Source organism: Urocampus carinirostris, chromosome 11 (genome assembly GCF_059441175.1).
Source record: "Urocampus carinirostris isolate Australia breed hairy pipefish chromosome 11, RoL_Ucar_1.0, whole genome shotgun sequence".
Lineage (NCBI taxonomy): Eukaryota > Metazoa > Chordata > Actinopteri > Syngnathiformes > Syngnathidae > Urocampus > Urocampus carinirostris.
In genome coordinates, this window is record NC_142359.1 from 42153344 (window position 1) to 42172013 (window position 18670).

Below are 18670 nucleotides of genomic sequence, written 5' to 3' on the forward strand. Positions count from 1 at the left end.
ACATAACTTACGCCTATCACATATTCTTCCAAACTCCGTTACCAACCTTCTCAATGTTTCCTCAGAATCAGCCACAAGCGCTGTGTCATCTGCAAACAACTGACTTACCTGCCACACTGTTCCACTGTTGTCCATCATCCCTACACCTCTGCCAAATACTCTTGCATTCACCTCTCTCACCACACCATCCATGTACACATTAAACAGCCAGGGTGACATCACACACCCCTGTGGCAGTGCAAGAAATGAAAGGGGAAAAGGCACCTGGGTTGGATGGTTGTACTGCTGAATGCCTGAAAAAAGGTGGCACAGCAATGATTGACTGGTTAGAACGCTTGTTGAATGTAGGCTATTTAAGTGGTGTGGTTCCTGTTGATTGGTGTAGTGCATCTGTGGTACCATTGTATAAGGGTAAAGGTGATAAGTATGAATGTAGCAATTCGAGAGGTATCAGTTTGTTGTCTGTGTAAGATGTATGGAAGAGTCTTGATTAAGAGAGTGAGAGAAAGAACGAATGAGGTGGTGATGGAAGAGCAGAGTGGTTTCAGGAAAGGAAGAGGATGTGTGGATCAGGTGTTTGCAGTACGACAGGTGTGTGAGAAATATATTGCAAAAGGTAAGGATGTTTATTTGGCTTTCATGGACTTGGAAAAGGCGTATGACAATTGGGTAAGAATTATTTTTTGCATTGTAATTTGCATCTGGGGATATAAGGGTATCAATATTAGGTATCAGACCATTCTGACGCTATGGGCTATACAAAACAACACTTTTTTGTGCGTTTTTTGGACTGACTTCTTCAACTACAGCTTGTATTTTTGTTTCAAAGACAATGATAAATGGACTCAGGGCTAATTGGACCAACAAGAACAGGTATTGAATAGAAAAATGTGTCACTTCAGTATTGTTCATTCATGATATAAATTGCTAAAGAGTAATATTTGTTTTAATGTATCAAACTGAAAACAAAACTCCGAAAAGAGATATATATTTTTTTTCTATGGGAGTTTTCTTGTCACCCTTCTGAAAAATATTTTGTGAATTTTTTTCCAGCATCTGGAGTTGGAAAAAACTACAGACTGGCTCCGGTCTTTAAAAATATCTCCGGCCTGCCGAAACATTCCCTCGGCAGTCTGTCGGTTTCATCTTCCAACACGAAATGATGATGTTGTTATTTTCATGATTAATCCATCTTTGCTTGAGCTGGTCCATGTGTCTGGACACATTTGCCATTGATTCCCTTTAGTGACGGTCCAATTTGCTATGCCAATATGAGAGGTAAGGTTGTGGTGATAGCAACCAAGTTGTGCACGGGGGAAAGTAAGCAAGGGGTGCGGAAACATTTCTAGAGGAGGAAATGTTGTACGGCAGAAAAAGCCCTTTTTGTTCACCTGTGTGAGATGAGCAACTCATAGCACAAATTAATGCCCTTTTGTCGGGGGTCAGGAGAGGGATGGGGCGCTTGGACACGGGCCTCACAACGGTTGGTCCCCAGTGTAAACCTAAATATTCATCCTTTCTTACTATATTTCATCTAAGTAAACCCAGAATAACTACTTCACTGGGAATCTTTGACTTGTGTATTAATATTCCCCCATTCCCCCCAAAAAATAAAAAATAAAAAATAAAGGGTCCCATTAGCAGGTATTGTTCTTAACTAGAATAAATTTGGGGGGGGGCTTAGTATTTTGTTAGTTTGCTTTTAAGGTATGTTGTTACATTTTGCTAGATGAATTAATTAATTTAGTAACTATGATGTCTTCACTTAATGTTGTGGAATAAAATGTGATTTATTATAACAAATTAAAGCCTGTCTTTTATAACCAAATCTAAGTTAGATAAGACTGTATAAACATTTTCATCTTGTGTCTACAAAGGTTATTTTAACCAGCAATGTTCCATCATTGACGGATATTTTAATGCACCTATCGTTTTAGGATACATTTTTATAAACTAATATTTATTTCAAAAGAGTCAACGATAGAAGTTCAGAATGACCCGAATGTAATGTTTGTCATTTCGGGCAAACCCGCGCCGAAAATCGGGTCTGGTTTAAGATTTTACATCATCAGAACGCATTCATGCGTATCCCAGTGGTCTTCTGAATTGTATTTGGATGTGTGTCGAATCCAGCCTTATATCTCACAGTTAAACACTTTCTTTTTCACAGTTTGTTTTGTTCGCTCATGTTTTTATTTTTTATTTTTTGTCCCGAGTCACGGAAAGTGACCATCTCCATTTTTTCCCCATTATCTCATATTTGTGAGGGGCAAAGAAGTGCTGGTGAAGTGGACGAGGAATGTCGAAATACTGGGACCTAGAAAGAGCCTTTATGGGAAAGGAAAAAAAAAAAAAGAAAAAAAAGAGCCTTTGGGCTCACAACAAAGATGCCTCTGTGCCAGACCCAGGCAGGGAAGACGGAAGATGGAGGAGGTGGCTTAACCAGCAACCCAATCCCCCCTGTCTTCAATCCATTAATTAAAGAGGGGGGTGAGGACAAGCTCCACATTGACCCGCCTTGGCAGCCAAGCCCAAGCTCCGACTCGCCCCCACTTCATCTGAAGCGGGGCAGGGGTCAGAGGTGAATAAGCAATTGTACAAGCGGCACACGTCAAGCTCGCCTCCCCTACTGGACGGAAACGGCGAAACCGACAAGAGGCAAAAGGAGTATGTTTATGTAGACCTCACAATTAGATTGTAGCCGGACTTAAATCTTGGCGGTCGTCATGGTAATAAACGGTTACGTGTGTTATCTTAACTGAATTAATGAGTAAACGATGAGCAATGTGTCAAGGACAAGGCAATATGCAAAAATATTGCATATCCTTTTGGCGGGGATCAAATCTAAATGATGAATACTGTGGCAGACATCCCTCGGTTATCGCGGCTAATGAGGGACCAGAATATAGATAGAGTCAACGATAGAAGTGCAGCACGACCCAAATGTAATGTTTGTCATTTTGGGCGAACCCGCGCCGAAAATCGGGTCTGGTTTAAGATTTTACATCATCAGAACGCATTCATGCCGTATCCCAGTGGTCTTCTGAATGTGTATACATATATATATATATATATATATATATATATATATATATATATATATATATATATATATATATATATATAAGAGCTCAACAGGCAAGCCTAAGGGGGTCGCATTTTTGAGGGAGGTTTCTCAAAGGTCACAGTTCATAGGCTAGAACACCCTCCGACTGCCACACCAAGACACCTACAAACACGAACAATACACGTGTCCTTTAACAGATTGTTTTAATGGAGGTGGGAGGGTTGGGGCTTTCCTCCCCATCGTCAACCAACATCTCCCACAGCGGTGTCGTATCTTCTATTCTTACCTTCTCCCCCTTTTTGCCATCTTTTGCACAAGAAAAAAGCATATCGGCTTATGTATTAATAGTTAAAGCCGTCCCCGTCCTTGTCAATGGCTGCAGCGCCTTTACCGCATCCCCCCGTCCGTTTATAAATGAAAATACTAACTAGAGATGGAGACAAGAGAGGAAGAGAAAGAGTAAGGCAAACGAGACAACGTTGTCGTTTGTTGTTCCTGCTCACTTGTCAAAACTCTTTGCCTTAAAAGCCCCTGTCATTTTCGGGGGGAGGTTTGTGTGTGGGAAGGAACACTTGGGTCTAATAGCACCTGTTTGGGTGATGCTGAAACAGCTGTCAGGAGCGTGAGGAAAAGCCAGCAAACTGACTTCTCTCAATATAGTTTTCTCTGTAGCTCAGTGGATGAGAACGTAGGGCCTGTAGCTAGGTATGGCTCTTTTCATAAGTACATCTGGTTTGGAGATAGAATAATTGCTCAACTAGTCTTTATTATTCTAATCGTAGTATATGCATACATGGAACGATTCGGTCCCGTATATATTGGTAAATAAATCCATATCCATATTTTTGCAGTATTTTATGACATTAATACAAAACGTTAAGGAAAGAGCTGATTTAGGCCTCTAGAGAGCTCTCTTCACCTTGTGTTCTTTTTTAATGTAAAATTCAATCATAATAACATTTAATGTTGCATACACGCATATTAAAAATAACTGAAAATTTAACATACAAAAGTAAATATTTCAGTTCAACAAAATAAAATACATTTAAAATGAATCTTAAATATATATTATATTTTTTGCTGCATTTTATTTTACCTGTCCATTTCATCTTATGAATTAATCTTAAGAGATCCTAACCCAAACTTCTTTTAAATGCTACAAAATATGACCTATTTCAATACTGTATTCAAATTTTGCAAACTGACAAAAAGTTTTCAAAAATCTGATTGATAATTGCCATTGATTGTTATTTTCAAAATTAAAGAAGTTAATGCATTACGGCTACACAAGTGCTGTTCATTTTAGGTAAGAGTAAGGGAAAAACAGAGGCCACAACACAACACAAATTTACTCTCTAGGCCCCCACTAGCAGCAGTAGTTGACTAGGGATAATGGACAGTGCTGTTATTTCTCAGTGGACCACAATAGAACACTTCCATGGCACAAACCAAAAATTGAAAAAAAATGCATTCTGCTTGCCCCTGCTTTCAGCAAAAATTGACCGGGAATAATGGGAACAGTGCATTTCACAAAAGTGTCTTCTGCCAGTTTGTACTTGCAGCAATATAGGATTGCGGATGATGGACCGCAGCTGTACAAATACAGTTCATTTTATAAATCGCATAATAATAATAATGTCATAATAAGAAAAATAATAATAACAATAATAATAAAAGTATGTAGTTGTATGTTGTAAGGATATACAATTGTGAGTAATTGAGAACCCTTTGATTCAGACACCATTCTCTAGGAGTTAGTTTTTATCTGATATTAGTATTATTTGATCTCAATATATTTCAAAGTGGAAATATTTGATTTAATTTAATGAACCAGCATCTTTCAAATTCCATAACTATTACGAGTGATGTCTCCACAAAAGGCAATTTTCATCAGATTTTTAGTTTTGCTGTTTGTGTAATGGTTTGTAGTACAATTCGATTAAAAAGAACAAACTACTGATTTTTTTTTTTTTTTTTTTTTTGTCTTTTGATTAAATCAGATCTTATCTCAACATATTTGATGTGGATGAATATTGATTCCGTTATTTTTCGAATGCACTTTTTGAACTTTTCTAAATAATATTTGTTCAGCTATAATGCCAGCAGCATGGTTAACGCAAGGAGTCCCAGGAATTTTCTTACCCCTCAATATTAGCCAGCGGACAGCCAAAAGGCTATGTTATTTAAAACTAACAACTAAATGGCCCGGGCAGCACAGCGGCTGTGTGGTTAGCACGTCCGTGGTACAGTTCTGAGGTTATGAGATCGAACCTTTCTTTGTGGAGTATGCATGTCCTCCCCGTGCCTGGTGGCCGGTCTAAATTGTCCATATGTGTGAATGAGCGAGAGTTGTATGTCTCTGTGAACACTGCAAATGGCTGGCAACCAGTTCAAGGTGTCCAGCACCCCCTACTGAGGATAAGTGGTGCAGATAATGGATGTATAGAACTAAATGGCCCATCTTGTCACTAATGTTCTGTACATCCCGCAAGGTGGAGTTGTTCAAGCGGAATGGGTGTGGCGTTGATAAATGCATAAAGAACTTGTGAGGAGAGAGGATCAATGGTGAAACTAAAAAAAAATACTACAAGTCAAGTCATGTTTATTTGTATAGCCTTTACTCACAAAGTGTCTCAAAGGGCTGCACAGACCACAGATTATTGTAAACCACAGACCATTATTTCACCATCACCTGATCTAAAACCTACATGAGGGCAAATAATACACAGGTACACAGATATTGTCAACATAAAATATAGGTTATTGATATGCTATAGAATAGAAGTGTGTTTTAAGCTTAGATTTAAACATTTCCACTGAGGTTGCAGATCAAATCTCAGGGGTAAGAGCATTTTACAGCACCGGGGCCCGATTGGAGAACGCTCTCGAACCTGCAGATCTCTTCTTGGCTCTTGGGATCAATAGTAGACCAGTATTTTCAGAGCAAAGGCTCTGGACCGGAACAAAGGGGACAATTAAATCTGAAAGATATGAGGAAGCAACTTTGCATGATTTTGTATACTACCAACAGAACCTTGAAATCACATCTTAAGCTAACAGGGAGCCAAATTCGGGGTAATGTGATCAAAACTGTGATCACACTTTCTTGTATTAGTTAAAAGCCTCACTGCAGCATTTTGTACCAGCTGAAGGCTCTTGATTTTGGACTTCGGGATACCGGAGACTAGTGCAATACATTAATCAAGACGGGAGGTACCAAATGCATGAATTATAATCGCCGCTTCCGACTGAGACAGCATAGGGCAAAATTTAGCGATGTTGCGAAGATGGAAAAAAGCTGTTGTAGTAATATTCTTAACGTGTGTTTGGAAGGACAGATCAGGGTCAAATATGACACCTACATTTTTGACTGAGTCACTCTGGGTGATATTACATTTGTCAATGTTCAGAGCTAAATATCAAATTTAGTGCTTTAAAACTGGGACCGATTGTATTATTTTGTCTTTATTCTCATAAGAAGAAATATTAAAAACATACTTCTACTTTTTTTTTTTCTTGATTGTTTTCTTTTTCTCTGGTTCCTGTTTTTCTTTATACTTTAGTTTCTTTTTCCCTACCTTTTATTTTTTTTATTGCTTTATTTTTATTTATTCCTTTCACTCTTCTTTCCTTTTCTTTTCTTTTTTTCTTATTTGTCTGCTTTTTTCATTTATGTTTTTAGACTGCCCGCTACAATCCGTTTTCTTGGGTGGGCAGATCTTGTCCACAGGTGGGCACTGTCCATCCATGAAAAGGACTTGGTGAAATGAAATGCTTGTAAATGCTTAAAATTGTTAACATGTTTCTTAACAAAGCTGCTTAATAATGACACTGCTCTCTCGTGACTTTGTTTTGCCATTGCATTTATCATTTCTTCGTGATTAACGGCAGGAGGCATTGTTTTGTATGCCATTGTCCTATGAAGCCTCATCACCATTTATGGGTCGCGCCCATGAGGACAAAATGCTCGCTACACCTAAACTAGGCACTATGATGAGTGCAAGCATTACATATCAATTATGGACATTTATTTTGGGGCCACCGTATTGTTTACCCAACACCTATATGCGGAGATATTTGTCTCAAAAATATTTACACATGTCTTGCTCAGATCTACAAATATATTCACAATTTACTCAAGATCTAAAAATCATGTCTTAATAAATGCACAGGCAATATTAAAAATTGCATATACTGTATAAATCGCAGATGTATTTGTTGACCTGCAAAATGCATGATTTACGCGGATTTCTTCTTTTAATGGTACTGGAGTATAGTATAGAATTTTGTTGAAAGACTTTCTGTCTGTTTATTCTTTCACAACGTGATTGACGCACAGGTGATGGAAAGACTCTCAGAATTCACTATTCAAATCAGTGTTTCTGGCACCGTGAGTAAAAATAGTGTGATAATGAAATAAGCTGCAATGTCTTTTCGTTGGTCATCTAGACCACCAGTGGTCTTGTTGTCAAGTGATGGCGCCCTCGCTGCCATTGTTCAGGTTCAAATCCCGACGAGAACTGGAATTTTTAATGTAAGAATGAAGCCGAAAACCAATGGTAAAATAAGATAACTTTTTTGTGCTAAAATAAAGTGGTACCGTATTTTCCGCACTATAAGGCGCACCGTAATATAAGGCGCACCTTCAATGAATGATATATTTTAAAACTTTTTCCATAAATAAGGCGCACCGCATTATAAGGCGCTATAAGTGCATGCTGGTTTAGGATCAGGTAATTGTGCAATTTTGTAATTGTAATCCTGTGCAGTCCTTCGAGACATTTTTGTGATTAAGGGCTATATAAATAAATGTGACTTGACTTGACTTGGCTACAGTAGAGGCTGTAGTCACGTTATGCAACCATTAGATGGTGCCGCGCTAAAGGGAATGTCAACAAAACAGTCAGATAGGTCAGTCAAACTTTATTAATAGATAACAAACAAGCTTTCCACAACTCCATTCACTCCCAAAATGAATAAACAGCTGTTTTATTATTTTCTCTGAGGTAAAGCATTTTCATGACACATCTTTAACATCTTTGAACAACAGCAAGGCATAACATTTTACTTTTCCTCCATTTAGTCAACACGCAAGAGAACGTCTGATACTGTTATGGTAAATTAAACGTTAGTGCAATCGTAATATAGTGACACTCGTAATGTGCAAAAACAATAACAAGTGCAAAACAATAACAATAAAGCCATAACATAATAACTGTAAAATGTAAAACGTAAACAGCTCATCCTCATGCTTCCTCCACTTCCGCACCATCGATTCATTAATGTTAAACTCTCTTGCTGCTGCTCTATTTCCGTGTTCTACTGCGTGACTGATCGCCTTGAGTTTAAACTCTGCGTTATAAGCGTGTCTCTTAATAGGAGCCATTTCAGTGTCTTTATACAAACGCACAAATAAAAGAGAATCGTTGTTTAATATTTCCCAGTATGCACAGCGCACTTGTTCTACGCGAAAAATGGAGTCGGTGGCTGCTTCTCTTAGTTGCGAGACCTTGCAATTCAATATTGATCCATATATAAGGCGCACCGGATTATAAGGCGCATAGTCAGCTTTTTAAAAAAAAATCTGATTTTATGTGCGCCTTATAGTGTGGAAAATACGGTTCATAAAATTGAATCATGTTAAAAAATACAGTGGTAAAACCCGAATAGAAAAGAATTAACTTAATTCTGGTCTACAATTTTATACTTCTGAACAGGGCCATTGCCAGACATGTGTCTCAGCGGGGGTATATCACACATTGCAAGGGCACAACTATCATTAGTCCCCCAAATTTTTTGAACAGCACTGTTTAACCTGTTTACGGGGATGTGTTCCAAAATTAGTTTTATTTGAATGTATATATAACTCTTGTATTAAAACTTTATTTCGGTGCCAAGGAAATATTTATTTTCTGTTGCACTGAAAAGTTATAATGCTTTTTGTTCTACATTTTCCTCTTTTATTTTATTATTTCTTCTTTTGTTTTGTTTTTTCTTATATTTTTCCTTTTCTCAGGTGGAATATGTCAGATTTGTTATGAAAAGGCTTGGCAGAGAAACAAAGCTACGGCTACTAATAAGTCCATTGTGGCAGGTGCATTAACCCTCTCTTTGTCTCTGGGCCCACTGGACTAATGACTCTCTAACAGCAGGTGAGAGGCAAAAAAAAGCCTCTTGAGCTTCCTCTCCCCTTGTGCTCCACTTGTCTTTCATTTTGTCTTGCGACGCTTCGCTTCTTCTCTTTTTTTTCCATGATTTTGTTCCTTAGGGTTCCGCTCGCTCGATTAATAGCATTCCTCCTGTCCTTTCTCTTCGCTGGTCTGCTCCTGCTGATGCGGCTATTAGGCCAAGCTTCAGTAAATGGACTTTAAAGATGGACTAAATGTCTTTTTCTGTGTCCTTGCCCGTCCTGGACAGAAGCACCCAGCATTGAGAGGCTGTTGTCAAAGGATTGGAAGGACAAACTTTTGGCCATGGGCTCAGGACACATCGGTGCAATTAAAGGTAGGAATGAGTAAAACATAGTTGTTTTAAAGTTTGCAGTTCAATAAGTGCAACAGTATTTTTTAGTGAGCTTCTTTACACATTTCTTGGAAACATTTTCAAATGAAAACATCACATAGAAAGGTCTTTCTTGCATGGTTGACTCCCAATTGGTGTGTGAGTGTTTGAGTGTGTGAGTGTGTGTGTGAACGGGTAAGTGTGAAGCACATTGTAAAGCAATTTGGGAGGTCTTCATTGACTTGAAAAGCGCTATATAAATGCAGACCGTTTACCATTTACCATTCCTATGATCCTATTGGGGCATCCAGGAAAAAACATGACAGGAAAAAAAAAGAAAAAAAAAAACTTCGCCTACTTGCAGATACATTTTCTGATTTTTTTATCGTTTTTTAAATGGATGATACGAAATAAAATTTCCCTATCGTAGAGGTAAGATCAGGCCTTAAACATTCAGCCCGACCTGCTGGGGTCGCGGGTATATAAAGCCGAACTTGCCCGAATCCGACGGATTAACTTAATTAAAATGGCCTGAAATAAACCTGAAACTTTAATTTGCCGCCAAAGTAGACACCAAGTTTTACTCCGGATGTGCGTACTTCAGGACCGAACCGTGCATTTCAGTTGAACTAGGCAGATTGGGGTTTACTTGGAGCTGAGTCCTTCAAATCAGGTGGGCACTGCACGCACAGCGCCAAAATGAATGTGTAGTGCCGAAGTGCGCATCTCGTCGACGTGCAGCAAACAAAAGTGAAACTAAACCTAATGGCACTGAAAAGAAAATCAAAATATGCAGATTAGCAGCTTCAAATAAGTGAAAGATTCAGCCCAAAAGTTTGTAAAGCTATTTGCAAGAAGCAGATAAGACATCTGACGTGAGGGAGTTGGAAGCCGCGCGTCTTTTACCCCAACACAAGGATGAAAATGTCTTTGGATTTAGTGATTTGTAGTTAAACTGATAGTTTGGTAAGCAATGTAAATGTAAATACATGTAAATGGTCTGCATTTATACAGCACTTTTCAAGTCACTGAAGACCTCCTTAAGCGCTTTACAATGTGCTTCATACTCACCCATTCACACACCGATAGAAGAGTTAGCTATGCAAGGCAACTACCTGCTTATCAAGGGCATTATGGATTCAGGTAACACATGGCACCGAAATAAAGTTTTAATACATGCTTCTAAAAGGTACATGAAAATGACAAAATAAGGATATAGAAAATAATTCCTCATGTGGAACAAGAATATTGTTTGTCGCGCATTGCTAAATTATGCAATGTCAAGTCGACAAATTTATGTGAAACCTTTTTGACGCAAACTTTTATCACACACAAAAAAAGTCATACATTCTGAAATAAACTCAAAATAAAAAATTGGCCTATGACCTTATTAGAACATCCGTTTACTTGGCATCTATATAAGCCATAATAAATGGTTATAAAAGAGAAGAAAAAAGAAAACAGAATATCTTCATCCCACTCACAGAAATTGGCTCATTACTTATTTTCTTTAATGTTACATATATAAAATAGTAATTACCTTCCCATTTGCCATTATTTGTTCCTTATAAGTATTATTTTTTTTACCAGAAACACAAATAAATAATAAAATTATCAAAATTCCTCCAGTGGAACAGGAATATTTTTGTTGTGCATCATTAAATAATCCGACGTCTTGTCCATAAATTCATGTTAAAATGTTTTTTTGAATGCAAACTCTGATCACAAAAGAAGTATTAATATAACCGTGCTAGGGCATCCATTTCCTTGGCACAGAGAAAGAGATAAACAATGAAAATGATCAACATCCTTCCAGTGTAACAATGTATATATATATATATATATATATATATATATATATATATATATATATATATATATATATATATATATATATATATATATATATATTATTATTATTATTATTTTTTTTTTTTGCAGTGCAACAATAAATAATGCAACGTCTACTTTGCGTGTTTGTACATCACATCATTGTAAAACAAGTAATAAATGAAGACTGAAAAAGGCTTTCAAATGTTAGTTCGTGAATTAATCCGTGTATAGTATAAAAAATGAAGAAGCACTATTTGCTATAACTTTTCATTTCATTTTCATTAGCTGCACCGCTTATCGTCAGTAGGGTCGCGGGGGTGCTGGAGCCCATCCCAGCAATCATCCGGCAGTGGGCAGGGGACACCCTGAACTGTTGCCAGTCAATCGCAGGGCACACAGGGACAGATAACTCGCTCGCTCATTCACACCTAGGGACAATTTTGGACCGGCCAATCCACCTGAAATGCATGTCTGTGGAATGTGAGAGGGAAACCGGAGTGCCCGGAGGAAACCCACGCAAGCACGGGGAGAACATACAAACTCCGCACAGTAAGTCCGGTAGCTGGATTTGAACCCACACAGGAGGTTCCCAAGACCTTAGAATTGTGCCGCACACGCGCTAACCACTGCGCCGCCGTGCTGCCTTGCAATAACTTAAAAAAGTCAAATACAATACTGATCAATTCGAAGAGCTTCAGCTTAGATGGAGTCCATATGATTAAGCAGTCGGATGTTATAAAAATAAAAATTCAATCAAAAATAAACAATGGGTGTAACTGAACCGGGATATTGCTAATTGGGAAGATGTGGGTGCATCAAATCAGACTGAATCTAATCTTTTTGTTTTAAAATAAAATAAGGCATGTATTTACCCGCCAGGAATATTTATTTTTTTCTTATTGTGGTGTTTCCTGGTCCATTCAGACACACACACACACAAAAGAACTATTACCACTTTGCAAAGATAAAATATGGGTCCCACAGAGTAAAATCGTACTGAAGTGAATCTCTATCCACTTGTAATTATAACGTGACATATATTTACTTTTTAGGGAAATTGATTTTTTTAAATTGCATTATTTAAAAGTGAATTCTGACAACAAAAAAAAGGAACTATCATGGCCTTGTGAAAAAAATAATTGAATATTTCTCCAAGGGATTTAAATAGGATAGAACCAAATCTATAACCACTTTTAATTAAATGGGGCACTTATCGTGTCAGTTTTTGGAGATTAATTATATTTCTAAAGTAATTCAAAACACATAAAAGGGACCCTATGTAAAGGGATCAAAATATCTCATTGTGCATAAAAGGGTATTTAAGCGTTATAAAAAAAGTTATAAAGTTGAGACACAACTTATTGGCAACTAAACACATGGCCATTTGTCACTAAGCCCTACTATTAAATAGGCATTAAGAAATACTTTATTCCGCATCCTCATGAGCCCCATCCTCAGTAGACCAAAGCCCCAATAAAGAAAAAGGAAAAACCATTGGCTGACACTGTGCTTCAATAAGGATGTAAAATGCTGTCAAAGAGCGTCATGGACCATCAACATACCTGTCAACCTCCACGGCTCCATGCCCGTACAAACTGTCGTATTTTCCCGTACAAAATACAAAATAATCTTACACCATATTTTTTTTCTTTTCGGAATGATGCATGATGGGAAATCCCTCGGCGGCAGACGCATGCGCACAGTAGCATCAAACTGCTCGCTTCGTTTGCAACGAAAAAAACGATACCGCCATAGAGGCTTCCGCGGCGAACTCGTTTGACTTGATTGATTTGCCTTTTCGTGATGATCGGTGTTTACCGAATGGTACCCATAAATGACAAATTTGCATTTTTCCCTACATATTTTTTGGTACGTCGTACACGTCTTAAAATGCATAATTAAAGTACTTTGTACGGCAAAAACGTACAGGTTGACAGGTATGCATCAAATAATTTCACGGAGCTTCGTGGCCAAGGTCGTAGCACGCATCATTGATCAGACCACACTATATTTTTTGAACGCCTCCTTGCTAAGTTGACATTTCCCTCCTGCGTAATGCCTGATAACCAACAGCTGGAGGGAAAAATTTGCAGGTGTTTCCTTTGATAGCGTTCGCAATGAATAAGCATACCTTTTATGTAAGACCCTCACAGGACACTTCACCAGGCACATGGCATAAAAAGATGTACAACATATTATAGCTATAAGATGGCTGTATAAACAGTAAACATATACAGTGGTACCTCTACTTAGAAATTTAAGTAGCAACCTCAAACATTTGTAAGTAGAGGCCCCTTTTGAATGTAAATTTGCTAATCTGTTCTTAGGCCCACAAAAATATGATATTTTCTTCACAAATTACATCAGTACACGAACAAAATGCAAGTTAAAATTAGATTATCACACAATAAAGACAGGCACGTAATTGAAAAAAACAAAGAATAATGGAAACAATATTCATTGACCTTTTAACTAGCCTCTTTGTTTACTGGTCGTCATCACTGTTTTATTGCCTCAAAACTAATCCAATGACGTCATCTTTTCTGCATCTCTTTAGTGGGGTTCATTGTGAATGATAGCTCTTTTAGCGGTACCATACAGTAGACTGTTTACAGAGCGGGGTGGGGACATGTAGAACATGCCAGAATTCACACATACGCACTGATCTGCCAGGTAGACCTCTGAAAGCGGCAAATGGCAGCTTTACTTTATTTTTGACTACATATTCTGAAACGCCTTTGTAAGAAGAGGCAACATTTTCCCGTTCAGGTACTTTGTAATCTGAAACTTTCATATTTAGAGACATTTGTAAGTAGAGGTACCACTGTGCAGGGTTGTGTCAAAAAATTGGAGTATTGTAATACAAATGTCTATTTTCAGTAAGGCAATTAAAACAAAAATATCATACATTCTGGAATAAACTCAAATCAACTGAAATATTGTATTTTTTCAATATACCGTAAATTCCGTACTATAGAGCGCACCTGATGATTATAAGCCGCACCCACCACATTTTAAGAGGATAACCGCTTTTGTACTTACACAAGCCGCACTTGTATATAAGCCGCTGTGCCCACATTAAAACATGTTACACAATCACAAAAGTGACCCAAACCCGACTTTAAGTCCCGCGATTGTAACTGAATATAAAATACACTGTCCAAAAACCACAGCCGGCAAAATGAACGGAAAATGATACCGGTACTTAAGGTTTGATGCTGACCTGCAGAGTCCGGGTCCCGTTGAAAGTAATCCAAGGGAAAAAAGTCTATATTTCCAAAGGTAAGGGTGGGAAAAATACATATCCACTATTGTCCCCTGCGTCCAAAAACTCGTCTCACCTTTACTCCACTTCCCGTCAGCCCCCGTTGTTTTTTGCCCCTTCTTTTTGATTCGCCCGTGGAAAACATATCAGAATAAGTCGCTAAAATAAATACATTACAAAAATATACAGTTGCAAATACATATTATACATGGTTACACATATTTACAAAGAAAGACGGTACACCGAGAGAGTTTTCAAAGCTTTAATAATAATAATATAACTTTCATTCCAAACCGTGACTGTTACAGGTAGCAACACGCTACCAGGAAATGGCTCTGTTAAAAAAGTATACCGTGCTTGAGAAGACAGAGCTATGCCCTTGCACAATAGTATTGCCCTTTACACATTGGTTAACTGCTGTTTAAGGTGTCGATGGGGGTTGTTCAAGCCTCATGTTGTTAAAATCTGATGTGGTGAAGTCGTGAATGTTTTTAATTGCTGTTAAAAGTGTCAATAAAAACTCATATTGTTGAGATGTGATATAATGAAATTGTGTGTTTAATTTTTGTTAAAAATGTCGGAAAAAAATGTTAAAACGTCCCGAAATTGTGAATATGCTTAGTTGCTGTTAAAATTGTCGTAAAAAAATGTTCAAACCTCACATTGTTTATTTGCTAAAAAACAAAAAAAACAAACCAAGAAGTATTTAATTGCTGTTAAAAGTGTCGATAAAAACTCATATTGTTGGGATATGATATAATGAAATTGTGTGTTTAATTGTATCAAGAGACCAGAACAGACCAGGAAACCCCAAAGCGTTTGTTATAGTTCTTTATTTAGGGAAGCGATCAGGGCTTGCAGGAGACGAGATGGCTGTCAGCCGTCAACAGCGGAGCCGGAAAGAAGGCTTCGGATCGGGTGGCCAATCAGAGGGCGGAAGTCAAGCAGGTCAAGTTTACCGGGGCTGAAGAGAAGTTCGTAGCGTGGGACGGAAGCAGGTCGGGTCGGAGGCAGGCAGAAACAGATAAACAGAGTTCTAGGCAAAACAGGTAATCAGAGTTACAATCGTATCCTCTGACAAAGAGGTATGGGCGTAGCGCGCTAAAAAGGGAAACGTTAGCCAATCAGAAGGTGTCCACATGATTGCTTCCAGGTGACCAGAGTTAGCAATCATGACAGAACCCCCCCTTCGAAGGACGGCTCCAGAAGTCCCAAAAAACAGGAAAAAAAATCCAAGGGTAGGCCGACAGGTATTACAGAAAAAAACAGAAAAGCAGAACAAATGCAGGTACTCCAAGGGCAAAAACCAGAAGACAAAAGTAATCCAAACAGGCAAAAAAAAGTATTTCAATACGTCACCCAGAGGGATCCAAGATACGTCGGCAGCGCCAAGCGTTCGCTGTCGCAGACGGGCATGAAGCCTCTCCCTCTTGGCTGGGGAACAGGGGGGTTGGTAACCATAAACACACTAAGAGGGAGAGATTCCCGTAGAGGAGCTGACCAGGGAGTTGTGCGCATACTCCACCCAAAGCAAGTGCTTGGCCCAAGAGAGGTTCCCGAGACACCATGCAGCGCAGTGCTGTCTCCAAGTCCTGGTTTACTCGTTCCGACTGACCGTTGGACTGGGAATGGAACCCTGATGAGAGACTGACTGACGCCCCCAGCAGACGGCAGAATTATCTCCAAAATCTTGACGGAAATTGAGGACAAGTCAGGACGTAGTCTTTTATGTCTCTAGTCAATGAGGGCCACCAAAAACGTCGTGACACAAAACCTTGGGTTCGCGCTGCCCCTGGGTGGCAAGACAGGTGAGAATCGTGCCCTCACTGTAGGACCTCTGAACGTAGGGGCTCTGGGACAAATAATCGGCCCTCGGGACAGGAGCTGGGACCGGCTTGGTCTCGTAGTGCTTCAATTACTCGCCTCTCTATGTCCCATGTGACAGTTTCAACCGTGCGCGATGCTGGGAGAATGGTAGCGGGACCCTGGGCTATAGGTTGACTGGGAGAGTCTAGAGAGGGCGTCGGGTTTTACAGGGTGAAATTGAAGCGGGCAAAAAACAGAGACCAACGCGACTGCCGTGGGTTTAGTCGCTTGGCCGAACGGATGTATTCTAAATTCTTGTGGTCCGTCCAGACAATAAACGGCACCGTCACCCCCTCCAGCCAGTGCCGCCACTCTTCTAGCGCTAACTTAATGGCCAGCAACTCACGATCCCCCACATCGTAGTTGCGCTCAGCCGGGGATAACTGCCGGGAGAAGAAGGCGCACGGGTGCATCTTCTGGCCCTTCGAAGATCTCTGGGACAGGACAGCCCCAACACCCACATCCGACGCGTCCACTTCAACCACGAGTTGCCGTGCGGGGTCTGGTACCTAAAGAATAGGGGCCATGGAAAAGCAAGTTTTGAGTTTATTGAAGGCCTAGTCTGCTGCGGGGGACGACCGGAAAGTGTCTTTAGGGCTGGTAAGAGCTGTGAGGGGAGCCGCCACTGAACTGTAATTACGGATGGACCTTCTATAAATTGGCGAAACCAAGAAATTGCTGGAGCTTCTTACGATTCTCCGGAACGGGCCAAGAAGTGACAGACGATACCTTGGCTGGATCCATCTCTAGCTTCCCTTCGGTTAATATGTAGCCCAAGAAATGACACAACCTTGGAGTGGAACTCACATTTCTCAGCTTTGACAAACAGGGAGTTCTCCAAGAGGCGACGGAGGACGAGCTGGACGTGTTTCTGATGTTCCTCTTGGGACTTGGAAAAGATTAGGATATCATCCAGGTATACAAAAACAAAACGGTTCAGGACATCCTGTAACACGTCATTAATCAGAGAATGGAAGACAGCCGGAGCGTTGGTTAACCCGGACGGCATTACCAGATATTCGTAGTGGCCGGTGGGGGTGTTGAACGCCGTCTTCCATTCGTCTCCCTCCCGCATACGGACCAAATGGTAGGCGTTACGGAGATCGAGTTTCGTGAAAATTGTGGCCTCTTGAAGTAACTTGAAGGCAGAAGCAAGTAATGGTAACGGGTAACGGTTCTTTACCGTGATATCGTTAAGTCCCCGGTAATCGATGCAAGGTCGTAGGGATCCATCCTTCTTCCCAACGAAGAAGAACCCTGCTCCCGCTGGCGAAGAAGAGGGTCGAATGATGCCGGCCGCCAGGGCATCTGATATGTACTTGTCCATGGCCTCCCTCTCGGGAGCCGACAGGGAATAGAGCCGACCCCGAGGGGTAGATGACCCGGGCAGGAGATCAATAGCGCAATCATAAGGCCGATGGGGTGGCAGGGAAGAGGCCTTAGTCTTGCTAAAAACCTTCCGTAAATGATGGTAGCACTCAGGAACCCGGGACAGGTCAGGTGGAGTCTTCGGGGACACGTAATTATCAGGTCGAGAGGCCGCGCGCAGGCAGGTAGGTCTGATGACTTATTTCGACGGAGGGCGTTATTTGAGAAACGGCGCCTAGCAAGTCCCTATCTAACGCTTGTGCTGAGATAGGACTAGGGAGTGTCTTAGTCAAGTCAAGTCAAGTCATTTTTATTTGTATAGCCCTTAATCACAATAAGTCTCTAAGGGCTTCACAGATTAGTACACTATGTTACACAGACTATTTTTCAGCCGACAAGAAGAGTAGGTTATTATTCATATGCAATGGAGTAGAAGTGAGTTTTAAGTTTAGATTTAAACATTTCCACTGAGGTTGCAGATCGGATCTCAGGGGGAAGTGCATTCCACAGCACCGGTGCCCGAATGGAGAACGCTCTCGAACCAGCAGAACACTTCTTTGCTCTCGGGATCACCAGAAGACCGGCACTCTCAGATCGTAGGCTTCGGACTGGGACATAGGGGCAGATCAGATCTGAAAGATAAGAGGGAGCAAGTCCATGTATGATTTTGTACAATACTAAGAGAACCTTGAAGTCACATCTTTGGCTAACTGGGAGCCAGTGCAAGTTAGCCAAAATCGGTGTTATGTGATCGTACATTTTTGTCCTAG

At 40.0% G+C, this 18670-nt stretch overlaps 1 protein-coding gene across 9 annotated transcripts in view; it reads left to right on the forward strand.

Moving 5' to 3' along the window:
- Window positions 1-18670, forward strand: part of sox5 (SRY-box transcription factor 5) — a 190726-nt gene that overhangs the window by 64180 nt on the left and 107876 nt on the right. For 7 of the 9 annotated variants that reach the window (XM_088347757.1, XM_088347758.1, XM_088347762.1 and 4 more), the window contains exon 4: window positions 9485-9571. The exons of the other annotated variants lie outside the window; for them this stretch is intronic. In XM_088347757.1, coding sequence (XP_088203883.1) covers window positions 9485-9571 — 87 coding nt within the window. The remainder of the gene's footprint in view (window positions 1-9484; window positions 9572-18670) is intronic. 9 annotated transcript variants of the gene reach the window in all.